This window comes from Hyperolius riggenbachi, chromosome 12, assembly GCF_040937935.1.
Source record: "Hyperolius riggenbachi isolate aHypRig1 chromosome 12, aHypRig1.pri, whole genome shotgun sequence".
NCBI lineage: Eukaryota > Metazoa > Chordata > Amphibia > Anura > Hyperoliidae > Hyperolius > Hyperolius riggenbachi.
Window position 1 is genome coordinate 51,533,256 of NC_090657.1, and position 17,903 is coordinate 51,551,158.

The 17,903-nt window shown below is 45.0% G+C and overlaps 1 protein-coding gene across 4 annotated transcripts in view; it reads right to left on the reverse strand.

Moving 5' to 3' along the window:
- Positions 1–17,903, reverse strand: part of PHF20 (PHD finger protein 20) — a 107,636-nt gene that overhangs the window by 36,817 nt on the left and 52,916 nt on the right. For 2 of the 4 annotated variants that reach the window (XM_068263158.1, XM_068263159.1), the window contains exons 5-10: positions 14,431–14,510; positions 10,947–11,397; positions 7,408–7,509; positions 4,499–4,708; positions 3,676–3,867; positions 1,291–1,347 (exon numbers count right to left, since the gene is read on the reverse strand). In XM_068263158.1, coding sequence (XP_068119259.1) covers positions 1,291–1,347; positions 3,676–3,867; positions 4,499–4,708; positions 7,408–7,509; positions 10,947–11,397; positions 14,431–14,510 — 1,092 coding nt within the window. The remainder of the gene's footprint in view (positions 1–1,290; positions 1,348–3,675; positions 3,868–4,498; positions 4,709–7,407; positions 7,510–10,946; positions 11,398–14,430; positions 14,511–17,903) is intronic. The other 2 variants (XM_068263161.1, XM_068263160.1) reach the window with 1 other exon arrangement.

Here is a 17,903-nt window from a genome sequence, read left to right on the forward strand (position 1 = left end):
CACTGTGCAATGGCTTCTGAAAGGATCACCAATGACCATTTTGGGCGATCCATGTTGCAACAATTTACGGGTCTTTGGTCTAAATCCTGGAGACAATGTTAGAAAGGAGAAACACCAATGCATGCCAACTGTCACAAAACTACAGAATGCGTAGTACAGATTCTAAACAAGTACCCATTTGTGAATCAGGTCCCGTAGGTGCCACGATCGGCAGGTGTCAAATAGAGGCCTGTGTTCATTTCAGCTATCGGACGTCCAAGCGGTCATTTGGGCGTATGATGAGGCTATGCATTTGGGTGTAGCAGATCATCTACAACTATCGGTGGTTTGGGCACTTGAGGTTTGGGTCAGGAATTAGGTGGCGGTGGTAGGGTGTTCGGGTTAGGTACCCACAAAGAAGGGTTAAGGGTTAGGTTTACAGAAGTAAAAGAGGAGGAAAAAAAAGCCCCTGGGGGAGTTTTTACGTCAGGGTGTGGAAGCCTCTGGATCCCAATGAGGCTTCCCCCATCCCAATGCTGTCAGCCGCCAAAAATCTTGTTGGCTGTGCTGTGCTCCAGGATCATGATCCTGTGTGAGCCTTGCGCAGGCTTAGTAGCGGTTTTCGTTCGGGCTCAGGCAGAAATAACTGAGCCTGATCGGATCCGCTCTATGGACTGTGCAGGGTTCTTACAGGATTGTTATGATCCTGGCAGGATTTTAAGCGGCTGACAGCGCTGGAATGGAGAAGGGCGGGGGAAGCTGGCTTCTCTCCCTTACAAAGGCAAGTAACCCCCAGGGGCATCTTTTCCTTACAGATTTACTTTAAACAGAACAAACTTGTCACACGATTGCATGTTGAAAGTGAGTACAGTGCAACCTTGTTGCATTTCTCCTTTTGTAAATTACCCCCATAGACACCAACGTGGCTGTAACAAAGACAACACAAAGCTAAACACTTAGCTTTAAACATCAAGGGAATACCTAAAACACATATTCTCTGGCATCTAAAAAAACACGCAGACTGCAACAAACATTGCAGTCACTGATGTAGATTTCCAGATAGAGGAGAGGAAAAGCTTTGCATCAGCGAGTCTTGTGTAGAAAGCAGCTGTGAGGTATTAAAAAATGAGCCAACTACTGCAGAGTGTAAAGACTCTCTTAGCAGGAAATAGATTCAAAGAGACAAGGGACTATTACAAACACAGCCAAGAGCACTAATTTGATATTGCAAGGCTGCAATATCAGAACTAGGCAGACTCCTGATGACGAAGACAGGGGTGAGCAAAGCATAAACAATACACAGTCTCTTACAAGGTTCTCTACTGTATTTAGCAGAACTGTCAGTCCGCTGATTCCGCTTCACAGGAGCTAGAGGGAAAACCCAGACAAAGTTATTTAGGAAACGCACAGGCAATACAAGTCTCCAAACTACACACTGAAAGCGTACCTTTAATGATAAAATCAGAAACTTTCCTCAATAGCAGGAAGTGTCTGGACTGTCTAAAGCCCTCCCAGAGCTCCTCAAGCCCTCCGTTCCAGGACTCGAACCCTCTGAACATATTCAACAAGACTGTGGCAAATATGCTCTCATTGCCACATAGCCCTCTGTATATGAGTTAATCCGTACTGGGCATGCGCAATCCACATTTTCCCAGTACGGTGTTCTCCCCAGAATTCGTTTTCAGCCGCATGGCAGGAAAATGTAACCGGGTGGAGCGGGACAGTGAAGTAGGTCATCTGGGGAGTACACATTGAGATGCGTAGCACCAGTTGACGGTGCAGACTACTGCACTGCAGCTGTAGCCGCACTGTCAACTGGTGCTAAGCACCTCCATGCGTGAAAGGGTCATTTCGGGTCGGGCGATTGCCAGACTCCAAATTACTTCTCTCTCTGAGTTGCTATGATTCGGAGGGGGAAAATGGTATTTAACCTCCTTAGCGGTAACCCAGATTCAGGCTCGGGACAGAAAGCCGCAGCTCAGAGCGGTAACCCCGAGCTGGATCCATGGGAGGTGTGTAGTGTGCAGAGCGGCTGCAGATGCATCTAGCAGCATGGATTTTTCGGGTCTAAAAGCTTCAAAAAAATTGCTATGCTTTTAGACAAAATCTGAACGTAATCATACTGCCAGGGAGGTTAATGCCACCCGGCGATTCAGCAGCAGGGTGAGCAGTCATTCGGCACACCCTGTGCAAAACTGACCGGGCAGTGAACCAATACATACGCGCAGGACAGGGAAATGTAGGGCTGGCGTTTCCATAAGGGCGACCTGGGCAATTGCCAAGGGCCCCAGAACAATCTAACAGGGGACACAAATCACACAGTACACACTATAGAGACACACCACACACACACACACACACACACACACACACACACACACACACACACACACCACACACACACACACACGGCTTTTCAAAGACCTAGGAAACGCTTCCCTGCATTGTACCACGTGAGGGAGGCGGGGCCAACTAGGACTGCAGTGAAAATTAATGAAGATGAGAGGCACACTAGCAGCTCTCATCCTGTGTCTATAGCAGAGTGGAATAAGATCCTCTGCTGTACCAGTGTACAGCACTGTGTGCCTCCTAGAGGATGCTGCCTGAACTACATGATTCCAGTTTGCAGCACTGTCTGGCAGTTCACATCTGAGAGTGAGGAGAGAGAGGAAGACAACCGGGCGCTCAGCAAAGTTAGCCGGGCAGAGCGCACAGCTGATAGGGCTTGGTGAGAACATTGCCAGTAGTACAAAGTCACTTTTGCACAGAGGAAAAACCGACTGCATGCAGTTCTGCTACAGCACATTTCAGAAGCCAGAAAGGGAACCTCGCTGCCAAAGTTAACTGAGCTACGTAAATAAACTCCAGACAGACAAAGAAGTACACAAAACACCTTTGTAGGCCATGTCTATTCAGACAGCAGCAGGGGGGGGGAGGGGGGATAAGGGTCCCCCTCAAAAGTACAAAACATACGATGGGCAGTATGCTCCAGGTCATGTCAGCAGGAGAGGACACCTGACGACGCAGTGGCTTGCGAAGTTGCAAATTACGGAAATGAGCCTGCGGCGGGGATCGGAGGATTGTTTTGTCTCGGCGCGGGCACAGGATGTCTGCGGGGGGCTGTTAGAAGCCCCAGGTAAAGAAACTTTTTTTTTTTAAAAACCTTAACAGTAATCCTTTAAGGGGCCAGAACTGTCTGGTCCCAAAGTGGTTAATTTTGTCCATTACCCTCAGGAAGGCATCATACAAAACATACATATACCAGTACTACTGCTCCAATTAGAGCAATAAAATGGGATAATGCTAGAATATACAACTAGAATGGCACAATGTTTTCAGCTCGCCACCCTTCCTTGTGTGCCAGCCTAGATGTGTTCCATTACCTTCATAGACATTGGTAAGATGATCCCAGGTTGAGCCCTGGTATGCGTATTTTGTATGAGTTTTTTAGCCAACAGAAATGAAAGAAGCTTGGACTGCTAGAAGGAAAAAAAGCACATGGTGCATCAGCTGAATGACCAAGACTGAATGAAGCTACATGAGGGATCATTAGAGAGGGCAATATATCAAGCAATACAGGACATCAGTGATGAAGTTTATCAGAAACAAGCATCTAATATAAGGAGGTAAAAGTAGATTATACTGAGCACCACTTAGTATAGAAAACAAAATGAAGGAGGAGTTCTTTAAACTCACCTGTTACTGTAGGGGCTTCCTGGACCTCATTCTGTGTTTGGACATCTTTATCTGGCTCATCGGCTTTGACTTCTGGGAGCCCGTTGACAACACTGGCTTCAGCTGGCTCAGTTACATCTTCTGATGGTGGCAGCTCCTCAACTACAGCAAGCTCAGGCTTTGGTCCTTCAGTTGCAGCCTCATCTGCCTTCACTTTAAGGGAAAAATGAAAAGTTTTAACTACAATATTACTGTATTCCCAGAGGCTTAGCAATAACTTCTTGAACTGGTAGTTGTGTAGTAGGAGCCCAGTTTGTCCCCAACCTGCTCCCTTACCATCACCCCTAGACACTTGGACTTAACACTTTTCAATCCATTTTACGGATCACCAACCCCCTACCTTTTTGCTGCTGTGCAAAAGGATGGGGGTGGGGAGTGGTGGGGTTTGTGAATGCATCCAGCAACAACGCCCCTAGTGGTAAGCCCAAATGTGCCCATGTAATATTTAAATAATGCGACAGTAGCAATCAAATGGCGGACTTAAAGAAGCCAACGCTGTACCAGATTAAATCAGGAAATGGCACCCATGTTTTTCTACGTCGGTCATCCATGGTAAACTGAAAAGAACCAATAGGACATAGGATTGGAAAGAGCTAATCAAGCAGCAAAGCGCAGTGAACTAGGTTTCTGCATACAAGAAGACCTTGGGAACTCAGATGCAGGGAAGCTGTGCAGAATAGTTCAACATTTCTCCTGTTCACTAATTATTATGGAAAGAGACACACTCAGGAAGTGACATCATTGGTTACAAGAAATTGCAGGAGGTGGGGAGGAGGAGTTTTACCTTCCATTGGCTCTTCTGGTGGACTACACTCCTGTGCCTCTTCTTCTGCAGGAGCCAGTGGGGTCACCTCCATGTCCCCAAGGTCTTCCGGACTATCGTTTTGTGAGGGCTTGCTCTCCGTTTCCTCTTCAGCTTCCTCTGCACACGGCCGCGCTTCGCCTTCTGACGCATTTTCCTTCTTCTCCGGTGAATCCAAGGCAGCATTCTTTTCTAAAAATAAGTATTTTCAATCAGCATTCCAATGTATCATTCTGAGACATTTTCCCAATACAATGACATCTCTGCAGCATAGTTACGGTCTTCAAACTGTGACATTTATCTTCAGGGGTGAGCCTGGGGTGCCTGGCACCTGGGTGCAAGATTTTCTCTGGTGCCTATGGGAGTGGTTAAATTAACTGCACCCAGCCACATAACCACACCCATGTCCTGCCTAATCACACCCACACCTTCCACCTTTAGGCAGTGAGTGACAGGAACCCCCCTCTAGCCGCCACTCCCCCCTCACCTTGCAATTAGTCAGACCTCAAACAGCAGGCGACCCGACCAGTAAGAGCGGGCGCCGGATGCACCCGCTCTATATGTGGAAGGGATGTCACTTCCGCATATCAGTGCGGTGTGTTAGGTCCTAGCACCCACACTATTGGTCGCCGCCTGATCGAGGTCTGACGCGGCTAGAGGGAGCGGTGGCTAGAGGGGGTGAGCGGCAGCCGGGCGTCGCCTGTCAGAGAGAGGCGCCTAGGTGCAATGCACCCGCAGCACCCGCCCAGGATGTTTATCTTGTATTTTCAGCATAAATGTCCTCAGCACCATCAGCATACTTTCTACTATCAACCGTTACAGAGTGGTTGGCATTCAGAGAATTTCAAGATTATGAAAGAAGACATAGCTAAAAAACTGTGAGCTGCTGAGAGGTTTAGTGCTTTTAGTTTTGCATTTAAAAGATTGTCCTTTTTGGGGGGCCCTTGAGATGAATTACAGCCCTTTACCACAGTTGCCAGGTTCTCACTAAAAAAAAAAAAAAAAAAATTCAGAACAGAGCATCTGTACAGTGCTGGAATAAAATTAAAGTCTAAGCTATGTAAAGTCTTAGTCATTGCCACTTCACCACTCAGCAAGTAAAAGCAATGAAGCCCCCACCACTCAGCAAGTAAATGCTATGAAGCCCCAATCAATAAAATAAGTATAGCCATTCCCCCTCTAATAACACAGTCATGTATGCTCCCTATCAATAAGTATTAATCATGTACAAGCACCCCCCCCCCCCCCCATTAAGTACAGCCATGCTCTTTTCTTAACCATCTTAGCGGTATGGACGAGCTCAGCTCGTCCATTACCGCCGATGGCTGCCGCTCAGGCCCTGCTGGGCCGATTTTGCTGAAATAAAGAGCAGCACACGCAGCCGGCACTTTGCCAGCCGCGTGTGCTGCCCGATTGCCGCCGCTCTGCGGCGATCCGCCGCGAGCAGCGGCGAAAGAGGGTCCCCCCAGCCGCCTGAGCCCTGCGCAGCCGGAACAAATAGTTCCGGCCAGCGCTAAGGGCTGGATCGGAGGCGTCTGACGTCAGGACGTCACTCCGCTCGTCGCCATGGCGACAGGAGAAGCCAAACACGGAAGGCTGCTCATTGCGGCCTTCCGTGTTACTTCTGGCTGCCGGAGGCGATCGGAAGAACGCCTCCGGAGCGCCATCTAGTGGGCTTTCATGCAGCCAACTTTCAGTTGGCTGCATGAAATAGTTTTTTTTTTTATTTAAAAAAAACCCTCCCGCAGCCGCCCTGGCGATCTTAATAGAACGCCAGGGTGGTTAAAGGGAACCTGAAGTGACATGAGATACGATGTGTATGCACAGTCCTAATCCTACATAGTACTACATTTTTCTTTTTTCTCACTGTAAGGTTTAAAGAGACTCTGTAACATCAAAAATGTCCCCTGGGGGGTACTCACCTCGGGTGGGGGAAGCCTCAGGATCCTAATAAGCCTTCCCACGCTGGACTCTGTCCCACAGAGGTCTCGCTGCAGCCCTCCGAACAGCCGGCGACAGGCCCGACTGTTCAATTCAATATTTACCTTTGCAGGCTCCAGCGGGGGCGCTGTGGCTGCTTTCGCTCCGAAGGAGGCAGAAATACCCGATCTCAGTCGGGTCCGCTCTACTGCGCAGGCGCCGGAGACTTGCGCCTGCGCAGTAGAGCGGACCCGACGGCGATCGGGTATTTCCGCCTCCTTCGGAGCCGACAGCCGCCAGAGCGCATGCGCAGGAGCCAGGAAGGTAAATATTACGTCACCGCTGTACGGAGGGCTACAGCGAGACCCCCGAGGGACGGCAGACGGCGTGGGAAGCCTCATTAGGATCCTGAGGCTTCCCCCATCGGAGGTGAGTACCCCCCAGGGGACGTCTTGTCGTTACAGATTCTCTTTAAGAATCTAGGGCTCTATATTGCCAATTCTCTGCAGTCACAGCAGTGTAAGGCTTTGCACACACGCTAGATCGTTCTTGGCTAAGGCAGCCAGTTGGAGCCACCTCTGCTGATAATCTAGCATGTGTACACTGACCCTGATGCATTGGCAACAGAGCCGGCTTGGCAGATCATCTTGTCCGAACACATGCAGAGGCCAATTTTCTGCTAAACACTCCAGCTCCATTGTGCGCCAGTCATCCCTAAAACCCCTCCACAGCAACAGAATGCATCGTTAGCCTCTAGGCTAGCAACATGTCTGTGCAGCATTGTCCCCGAATTGGGATTGATCCTTTGGGCGGCAGCTCTCATGGGCGTCTACAAAGCTTAAAGGAAACCGGTGAGATTTGGCACTGGCAAATTTAGAGAATGCGTCATCACTGTGCCGGAACTGGAACTTCAAAAATAAAAGGCATCTGCTAAAAAGTAAATTAAAGCAATACATTTCAGATTTACTTACTTTTCTCTAGACGCGGTCGCTTTGGTCGAATTTCAGACCCTATAGAGATTTTCCTCCTCCTCAGTTCCAATGTTACCGGCTGAAGGGTTTGTGAAGAAGAATCTAGCAGAGATAAATAATGCATAGTATAAAGTCTGTGTATTCACTACAGCTAAGTACCCAAACATACATATACAAGGTAATCAAACGGGCCACAGATTACAAAAAGGTGGACAAGATACAGATTCATGGTTACTGGAGGTAGGTGTTCAAAAGTGTATATCTATATACACACACACACACACACACACACACACACACACACACAATCAGGGGTCATGAAACTGTTCCATTTTCAAAAGTGTTTGAAAATGGCATATGGTTTGATCGTGCTGAGGCATTGGGGGTTGTGAAAGAGCCGGCAGGACGAATCCTAAATGATAACGGAGCAGGACTGATTGGTGTCTGCTCTACACACAGAACGATCGTTGGCTGTAACAGTCTTTACTGGCTGATTCAGCCAACTGTTATCGCATTTGCGTACGTGGCATAAAAGAAAAACCTGGAAGGATGAAAGCAGACGCATTTATACTTACCTGGGGCTTCCTCCAGCCCCATGCAGGCCATGGGCTCCCTCGTCATCCTCCTGGGTTGTTCCGATAGTCAGCTCCGGTAAATTGGTCAGGCACCATGCACGGGAAGAATGCGTCTGCACAATGCAGAGTGTGTGGGCAGCCATTCCGCACAACTGGTCAATTTACCAAAGCCGGCTGTGGGACAGCGGCGAGGGAACACACCGCCTGCATGAGGCTGGAGGAAGCCCCAGGTAAGTATTAATGCTTTGTTTTAATCCTCTCAGGTACACTAAGTGAGTGGGTCACATGTATTTGTACAGAAAATATGCTTTTTATGCACACCTTTTCTTATTCTGATAAGTACATTTCCCACCTGTACGGTTTGAGGCCCGGAGGCCCACCAGAGTGATTTTTTTGGACGCAATTTGTGCATTTGTAGAATCATTGGTGATTCCAAAATGGATAGGTCAAAAGGAATCTTGAGTGAAAATAAACGTATGATATAATGACTTGTATGCGTAGTACAGCTAACGAAATTGAACATCCGTAGCACAGATATGAGTCTCATTATGTTTCCAGTACAGGAAGAGTGAAGAAACTTCAACTATCTAGTCCAGTGGTCCTCAAACTAAGGCCCGCGGGCCGAATGCCGCCCCCTGAGGCTTTTTTACCAGCCCCCCACACAATGTATTACTTACAGTGGAGGAAATAATTATTTGACCCCTCACTGATTTTGTAAGTTTGTCCAATGACAAAGAAATGAAAAGTCTCAGAACAGTATCATTTCAATGGTAGGTTTAATTTTAACAGTGGCAGATAGCACATCAAATGGAAAATCGAAAACATAACCTTAAATAAAAGATAGCAACTGATTTGCATTTCATTGAGTAAAATAAGTTTTTGAACCCCTACCAACCATTAAGAGTTCTGGCTCCCACAGTGTGGTTAGACACTTCTACTCAATTAGTCACCCTCATTAAGGACACCTGTCTTAACTAGTCACCTGTATAAAAGACACCTGTCCACAGAATCAATCAATCAAGCAGACTCCAAACTCTCCAACATGGGAAAGACCAAAGAGCTGTCCAAGGATGTCAGAGACAAAATTGTAGACCTGCACAAGGCTGGAATGGGCTACAAAACCATTAGCAAGAAGCTGGGAGAGAAGGTGACAACTGTTGGTGCGATTGTTCGAAAATGGAAGGAGCACAAAATGACCATCAATCGACCTCGCTCTGGGGCTCCACGCAAGATCTCACCTCGTGGGGTGTCAATGGTTCTGAGAAAGGTGAAAAAGCATCCTAGAACTACATGGGAGGAGTTAGTGAATGACCTCAAATTAGCAGGGACCACAGTCACCAAGAAAACCATTGGAAACACATTACACCGCAATGGATTAAAATCCTGCAGGGCTCGCAAGGTCCCCCTGCTCAAGAAGGCACATGTGCAGGCCCGTCTGAAGTTTGCCAATGAACACCTGAATCATTCTGTGAGTGACTGGGAGAAGGTGCTGTGGTCTGATGAGACCAAAATAGAGCTCTTTGGCATTAACTCAACTCGCTGTGTTTGGAGGAAGAAAAATGCTGCCAATGGCCCCCAAAACACCGTCCCCACCGTCAAGCATGGGGTGGAAACATTTTGCTTTGGGGGTGTTTTTCTGCTAAGGGCACAGGACAACTTAATCGCATTAACGGGAAAATGGACGGAGCCATGTATCATGAAATCTTGAACGACAACCTCCTTCCCTCTGCCAGGAAACTGAAAATAGGTCATGGATGGGTGTTCCAGCACGACAATGACCCAAAACATACAGCAAAGGCAACAAAGGAGTGGCTCAAGAAGAAGCACATTAAGGTCATGAAGTGGCCCATTCAGTCTCCGGACCTTAATCCAATAGAAAACCTATGGAGGGAGCTCAAGCTCAGAGTTGCACAGAGACAGCCTCGAAACATTAGGGATTTAGAGATGATCTGCAAAGAGGAGTGGACCAACATTCCTCCTAAAATGTGTGCAAACTTGGTCATCAATTACAAGAAACGTTTGACCTCTGTGCTTGCAAACAAGGGGTTTTCCACTAAGTATTAAGTCTTTTATTGTTAGAGGGTTCAAAAAAAACTTATTTCACTCAATGAAATGCAAATCAGTTGCTATCTTTTATTTAAGGTTATTTTTTCGATTTTCCTTTTGATGTGCTATCTGCCACTGTTAGAACAGTATCATTTCAATGGTAGGTTTATTTTGAGACTTCATTTTTTTGTCATTGGACAAACTTACAAAATCAGTGAGGGGTCAAATAATTATTTCCTCCACTGTAGATGCGATCAGCTACATCTTTAAATATTGGTGGTCCGCATATAGACTAGCAGTGCTGGCACCACCCATCCACATGGAAGCCAGAAAGCAGTAATTCGCTGGTTTCCAATCAAATTCCACATCAGGTGAAACTGCTGTCCAATTGGACATCAGGTTGTCACCTGGGTATGCTTCACTGCCTGGCCCGCAAGGACATAATTTTATGTATATTCTGGCCCCCCAGCAGTCTGAAGTATGTTGACCCGGCCCTCGACCCAAAATGTTTGGGGACCCCTGATCTAGTCGGAGAACTCAGAGAAGCTCTTTTGCATAATTTGTGGTACACACCGGCATTGAACATAGTGCAAAATTTACAAACATAGTGCAAAGATACAAAAAACTAAAAAAAGCGCTAGCGTAATGAAACCCTATGGGCCCGTTCTTACTTAGGCGATTTGCGCTAATCGCCCAAAAACACGAAACGCACGCATCGCCTGCACCAATTTCAGGCGAATTCCCAGCGAACGCGGCGATAACGCGGCAAAATCGCCGCACTGTTCAGTGCTTTTTCCGCGTGAAATCGCGGAAAAATCACTCCTGCAAAACGCCAGAAAAAAAGGATTGTGAATGGGGCCCAAGAGATCCTAGTATTAATAGGACAGATTCTGGGACAATAGACAAGAGGACACGTACCAGAAGACGGCAGGGAAGAAGAGCGCTCACGTTTCCTCCTCCTTTCTCCATTTTCCCGTGGGGTCTTGTGGCCGTCATTCTGTCCAGCCTTCTCCTCTCCCCGGGCATCTGCAGAGGAATCTCTCTCATTCTCAGAGATGTTTTCTTTGTCCTCTTTCTCATTTTTCACGAGGTTCTTCTCAGGGAGCTTGCTCTTCTCATTTTTCACAAGGTTCTTCTCAGGGAGCTTGCTCTTCTCAGGGAGCTTGCTCTTCCCAGAGGAGGAGGAGGAGGAGGAGGAGATCTTATCCTTCTCTGGCTGACTAGGCTTCTTCTCTGTGCTGTTAGATTTCTCTTTTTCAACAGTGTTCTCCGAAGTTTTCTTCTGCTCTCTGAAATTACTCTTGTGCTTTTCTGGTGGTGAAGTACTTTCTATGGGTTTCTCCTTTGGCTTTTGACGAGTAACAGAAGCCTGAAAGGAAGCAGTTATGTCAGAGTCCTCCAAATGCCAATGATTGCACAAACTCATAGTCTACTCTAGCACAATTCAGGTGTCAGAGCAACCCTAAACTAAAAAACAACTGGAGACAATGTTATGTCTAGTAGTTATGGCATAAAGAGTAAAAACATAAGCAAGGTCAGTGTAACATAAAATCAGTTTCATTCAGCTCTTGGCACTTCAAAGGACAACTGAAGTAAGAACAATATGTATGCTGCCATATTTATTTCCTTTTAAAAAACCATTGGTTGCCTGGAAGCCCTGCTGGTCTATTTGGATGCAATAATGTCTGCATCAGACACCTGAAACAAGCATGCAGGTAATCTTGTCAGATCGGACAATGGCCTCAATTAACTAAGCCGTTTAGACTAGTCTACAGATGGTTTTTAGTATACTGATGGTTTGGTGTAAGGTTTTAGACCTGGTCCAACATTCAGTAATTACACAATTCACAAAGGTAAACAAGGCGTAACCACGCCCACTTTTTCTGGCAGATTAGACCAGCTGATTTCTGTCGGTAAAGTAATTCTGTGAGGTATTTTAGATGTGAGGATGGAACCTTTTGAACTAATGCAGGAGTTTTATTGTATGCAGAGGAGAGTTCATCAAAGGAGAAGGATGTCAGTCATAGCTACTTGTTTGTGAATTACATCTTTTGATCACTTCCCCTGCTTTACCCACCTAATTACCAAATGGTTTAGACCAGGTCTAAAACATTTGGTATTAGTGAAGTCCCCTTTGATGCAACTGACCAAACCATCAGTAGACTAATCTAAACTGCTTAGTGAATTGAGGCCAATGTCAGAACCACCTGATCTGCTGCATGCTTGTTCAGAGTCTATGGCTAAAATGTATGAGGCAGAGGATCAGCAGGATGCCAGGCAACAAGTGTCGTTTAAAAGGAAACTAATATGGCAGCCTCCATATCGCTCCTACTTCCCTACCCTGGTATCAGAAATATTAGCAATATTAGAATCCACAACATTTTTATCTTTTCAGTAGGGCTGTGGCTGCATTGTACTGCAATCTGACGGCTTCATTTGCATGCATAAAAGCTCTGGCTTATTAACAATGAAAAAGTGAACTTTGACAAGTTATAAGTAGGCTTGGTACAAGAGGTAATTGTAAGTGTATTAGCTATGGTATATACAGTAGTACTTTCCTGGAGTCTAACATTCTTATTTTAAAGGGAACCTGAAACAAGAGGTTTATGAAGGCTGCCATATTTATTTCCTTATAAGCAATACTAGTTGCCTAGCTAGCCTGATGATCCTCTGCCTCTAATACTTTTAGCAGTTAACGTATTTGGGAGAAGCCAAAAAACTAAATAAATCCCTGTAGGTGCACCACAGACACCACAAGAAGATCTAGATAATAATCAGGGATATACTGAAGACACAGGAAACCAAAAATTTGGGTTGCTTGGGTGTCCTGCTCCCATGCGGCTCTTCGTTTGAATCCTCTTGTGGTGGTCTATCCTGGCTTTGTACTTGTCCAGATGAGATTCTACTGTGTAATTCAATTGTGCAGATGCTCATTGTGTATATATAAAAAGCGTGAAGAGTCATCAACCCGAAACAAATCTATGTTGTTGCCTTTGTCAACCAGTTATATGCACTTTATGTGATTAAAGTTTTTGTATACAAAATTCTGCACTTTTTTTGAAAATGAAAAAAAAGTATTTTTGCAAATTTTTTGGTGTCCTGTGTCTTCAGTATATCCCTGATTATAATCTAGATCTAATACTTTTAGCCTCAGACCCTGAACAAGCATGCAGCAGATCAGGCATTTCTGACTCTTCGATCAAAATCTGACAAGATTAGCTGCATGCTTCAGACACTATTGCAGCCAAACAGACCAGCAAAGCTGCCATGCAACTGGTATTGTTTAAGGAAATAAATAGGGCAGCCTCCATACACTACTCACTTCAGGTTCCCCTTACTGTAAGTTTTGACACTGAAATGTGCATAGGAAGAAAAAAAAAAAAAAAATAATAATTTTGAGTAGGTTTTTGGTACAAATATTTATCCATGTTTATTTCATGTCACATCAGCTCAGGTACCCTTTTTTCAATGCACACAAGAATTATAAAAGGCAGAACTTTGATGGGTTAGTAAAACCACGAACAGTATACTGTTGCTGTGTAAATTATGTTTTACAGACCACTGTATGGTTTTGTAGGCTAAATGTTTTACATACTCCCTTGCCCCAATGGGCTCTATTTCCAAAGCATTACCACATTCGGCAAGGCTGAAAACAGATGATTTTACCGATCCCTTTCCCATATTACAATTCACCAAACCTATTACCGCACAGAAAATTAGAATTACCGACTAGCAAGGTAAATTACCAACTTGTGAGGTAAAGGCCTCAGGAAATGTCAAGAAATTGAAATGCACAAAGATTTACGCATTCTGTAAATAGGGCAAAAATGCTCGTTTTTCGCAGGGCTTCGGAGTCGGGGGAAATTTGGGCACCCGGAGTTGGAGTTTCGTGATTTCATAAACTGAGGAGTCGGAGTCGCATGATTTTTGTACAAAATCCACAGCCCTTTTAAGTATTAGGCTAAGGAGTCGGAGTCGAGGAGTCGGAGTCTGAGCAATTTTGGGTACCCGGAGTCGGAGTTGTGGTTTCAGAAACTGAGGAGTCGGAGTTGGAGTAGGAAGATTTTTGTACCGACTCCAAAGCCCTGGTTTTTCGTCACCTTTTACCAGCTGATAACTCGCTGTTTCCAAGTGTAAAATGCGGTAATTTACAGACCTAAATAATTTTACCGAACTGCTCTTTGTGAATAGAGCCCAATGTGATGCAGAAATTAACCCCCTGGCTATTTGCTCTGGTTTCAAGGTCATTTTAAAATTAATAAATACACGTGACCATTCACTGTCACACACATTGCATAGTATAAAAAGTAACAGAAGTGTATCTGATGGCACAACTATTAACATGTAGAAAAATGGGCATTCCAACAAGCGAATGTATAAAAAAAAAAAAACACACACTTACCTGATCTTTAGGAAAGGCCTTTACGTGAATATTTTTTACTGTTTGAATGACGCCATCAAAAAATTTTACAGTGTAAGAGCCTAAATGTAAACAAAGAAAAAAAAAATTAAGCCAGAGTTACCAGATTTTTATGAACCGTTAAACATGACATGCAGAGAAGTACTGAAACCAACACCTGAACAAGAGAAGCAAAAAAAGTGGATAGAACAGTTCTATTGTGGGCTGTACAACACCACTGACACTGCTAGACCTCCAATGAAAGATGGAAAATACTACAGGATTAGAGCTAATAAAGTTTTTTTATTTTTCTTCTGTATCTTAAAATACACAGCACATACTTTTTCCTGCACAATGTTCCACAAACTTTTACTAATAACTCATATGATGCAGTGGCTTCCACAAGTAACGGAGGTGTCACTAGATTGGGTATCCAATAGAAGAAAGAAGATTTGTAGCGTTAACCTTTTAGCATTTTTTCAGACGCTACAGGGTTATTTTTTTCCTCTAAGTTCTAAAAACAGCCTGATATATGCAGATAAAAGTTCAAATACACATAGAAATATTCTTTTGCTGACTAGCCCAAATCTACAAGATTGGCTTCAAGGATAGCAGATTTATCTTGAAACACTGTTGCTGGGATATACCGGAGAGCATTTAATTCTTGTCAACACGTCAGGAGTGGTGGGGGGTGTTAAGACAAGTTCATATTAACTCAGTTTATAATAAGCAGGCATTTAAGAAATTAAAAAGGGAGTCAAAGTGAAAAGATGCCCAGTACGGAGTGGCCCGTCTTTGGGAGCGCTCTGGCTCCCGAAGTTCCCGCCGCTGCAGCAGAGAGCAGTCTCCGACCCATCGGTCAGACTGATAAGGGGGGAGCCAGTGCAGCAATGACGGGACCAGGAGAGGAACGGAAAGGCTTTATAGAATCCAGAGCCTTCCATCTCCTTAGTAAGCATCTTTTTTCCCCCACTTCAGACTAGCTTGAAATGTGATTAGTAAAAAAGATCAGGGAGGGGCTTTCACATATGCCAGAATGTCCCTTAAAGGGAACCTGAGATGAGAAAAGGAGGGAGGGAAAAAAAAAAAAACCCCATACATATTTGGGGCTTCCTCCAGTCCCCTCCTGCCTGATTGCTCCCTCAGCACCGTCGTCTGCCTCCTGGATCTTCTGTAAGGGCTCCTGGTATCTTCGGCTAGTTGTGCAAGCTCTCAGCGTCTGCGCAGAACTCTCCTGGCCGTGGGAGCGAGACGGGCAGGATACCAAGAGCCCTTACAGTCCAGGAGGCGGAGGACGGTGCCAAGGGAGTGATCAGGCTGGAGGGGGCCGTGGGAAGCCCCAGGTATGTATGAATTCTTTTCTTCTCATTTCAGGTACACTTTAAAAGTACGCCTGAAGTGACAGGAATATGGAGGCTGCCTGGCAGTCCCGCTGATCCTTTGGCTGCAGTAGTGTGAATCAGACACATGAAACAAGCATGCAGCTAATCCAGTCAGTCTTCAGACGCACCTGATCTGCATGCTTGTTCACGGTCTATGGTTAAGAGTATGCGGCTAGGTGCACACTTAGCAGAAACGTTAGCGTTGCGGAAAACGCTGCATTTTTGTTGCTAAGTCTATGGGCCACAGGGAAAAAAAAAAAAACAAAACAAAAAAAAACACAAAACAAAAACACACATGCGCTTTTGATGCGAGCGGTTTCAAAAACGCAGGTTTTGTGGCATAATCTTGAAAAACGCAGCAAACACGCACGCAAGTTGTGATGCATTTCCTCTCTGTGGTGTGGAACATAAAATGCAGCCTTTCATGTTATGTTTGCACTCAGCCTAATGCTACGTACACACATGCGACAACGATCGTTTGTTGTCAACGACGAACGAACTTTTAATTGATGAAAGAACGACCTAAGTAAAGTTAGTTTTAAAAAGGTGTGTAACGATCAGATCGTTAGAACGAACGTTACATCACGTAAAAGCAACTATTGCGCCTGCACATATAAATGAAAAGTTCCATGGAGAAATAGTGAAATGCGCATGTCAAGCCTAGTACGAACGACAATTTCCAACGATGTACTACTTTTGCAAACGATCGTCGTTGGAAAAAATCCACCAAGCTAGATCGTTCGTTTTTAACGATCTAGCTCGTCCGTCGTTAGACTTAATAGTCGTTGGCTGCTTTTTTTTTTTAAAACGATCGGGGAACGATCGTTTCAAACGACTATAGTCGCATGTGTGTACGCACCTTTAGAGGCAAAGGCTCAGCAGGACAGCTAGGCAAGTGGAAATATGTCACCCTCCATAACCCTCTCACTTCAGGTGTGCTTTAACCACTTTGAAACCCTTGCTACACTTATCTACTCCCCACAAAACTTCATCTGAAGCTCAGGGGAGTAGATAGGCGTACTTGTGGTAAACAGTGTGCTATATGCCCAATAAGCTATCTGATTATGTATATGGGGTATCATTTTAACCGTGACAAGTGAGAGAATAGATTTTGTGGTGTTTGACAACTGAGGGATAAGTCATGTGATTTTTTTTCCCCAGAAAACTGAATAAAAAGCAATAAAAAAAACCCTGTTATTTTCATGTACTCTATACCCCCAAATAAATACTTGTAAAAACAACAAAAGTGACAGCATTGAAAAGAGAATACATAGTTACCCTAGGGACTTAGCTTTTAAAATATGTATGCCATGAGAGTGTATTACTGTTAATCATGAAGAGAAGGGCTTTTAATTACTGATAGAGTACAACGAGAAATCAAAAATCACAAACCAGAAACTAATATATTATCGCCATACATTGTACTAGGAACATTATTTAAATGTTGAGATAACCAGGACAAATTAGCAAATACAATGTGTGTGTTTTACCTATGGTAACATTGTTTATTTGAAAACTATAGTGGATGGAAATGGAGAAATAGTGTTTTTCTTTTTTTTCCTCATTTTTCACTTTAAAATGCACAGATAATAACATAATTACTAAAAGCAAATATTACCCTCACAAAGCATAATTTGTGGCAAAAAAAAAAAAAAAAAAAACAAGATATAGATCATTTACATCTGATGAGTAGCAATAAAGTTATTGGTGAATGAATGGGAGGAGCGCTGAAATGTGAAAATTGCTCTGGTTTTTAAGCAAAAAACCCTGTGGTGCTGAAGTGGTTAAAGGACTTGGAGGCCAAATCAAAAAAAAAAAAAAAAAAAAATTAAATACCTGCATCATATTTGAAGGCACTGAGGACGCCGTCCGCGCCGCTCAATAGCCCCCCGTGCCGGCTCCCGACCCAGGTCGGGCTCTCCTGCCTCTACAAACATGGCCGTGGCTGCGCAGTCCACATAGCCGCGAGTGCGGCTGCGCAGCTCCTAGGGCCAACCCACCCCCCCCCGATCCGCGGTACTGTAGCGTGGCTTGGTCCTAGAGCTGCGCAGCCGCACTCGCGGCTATGCGGACTGCGCAGCCGCGGCCAGCTCA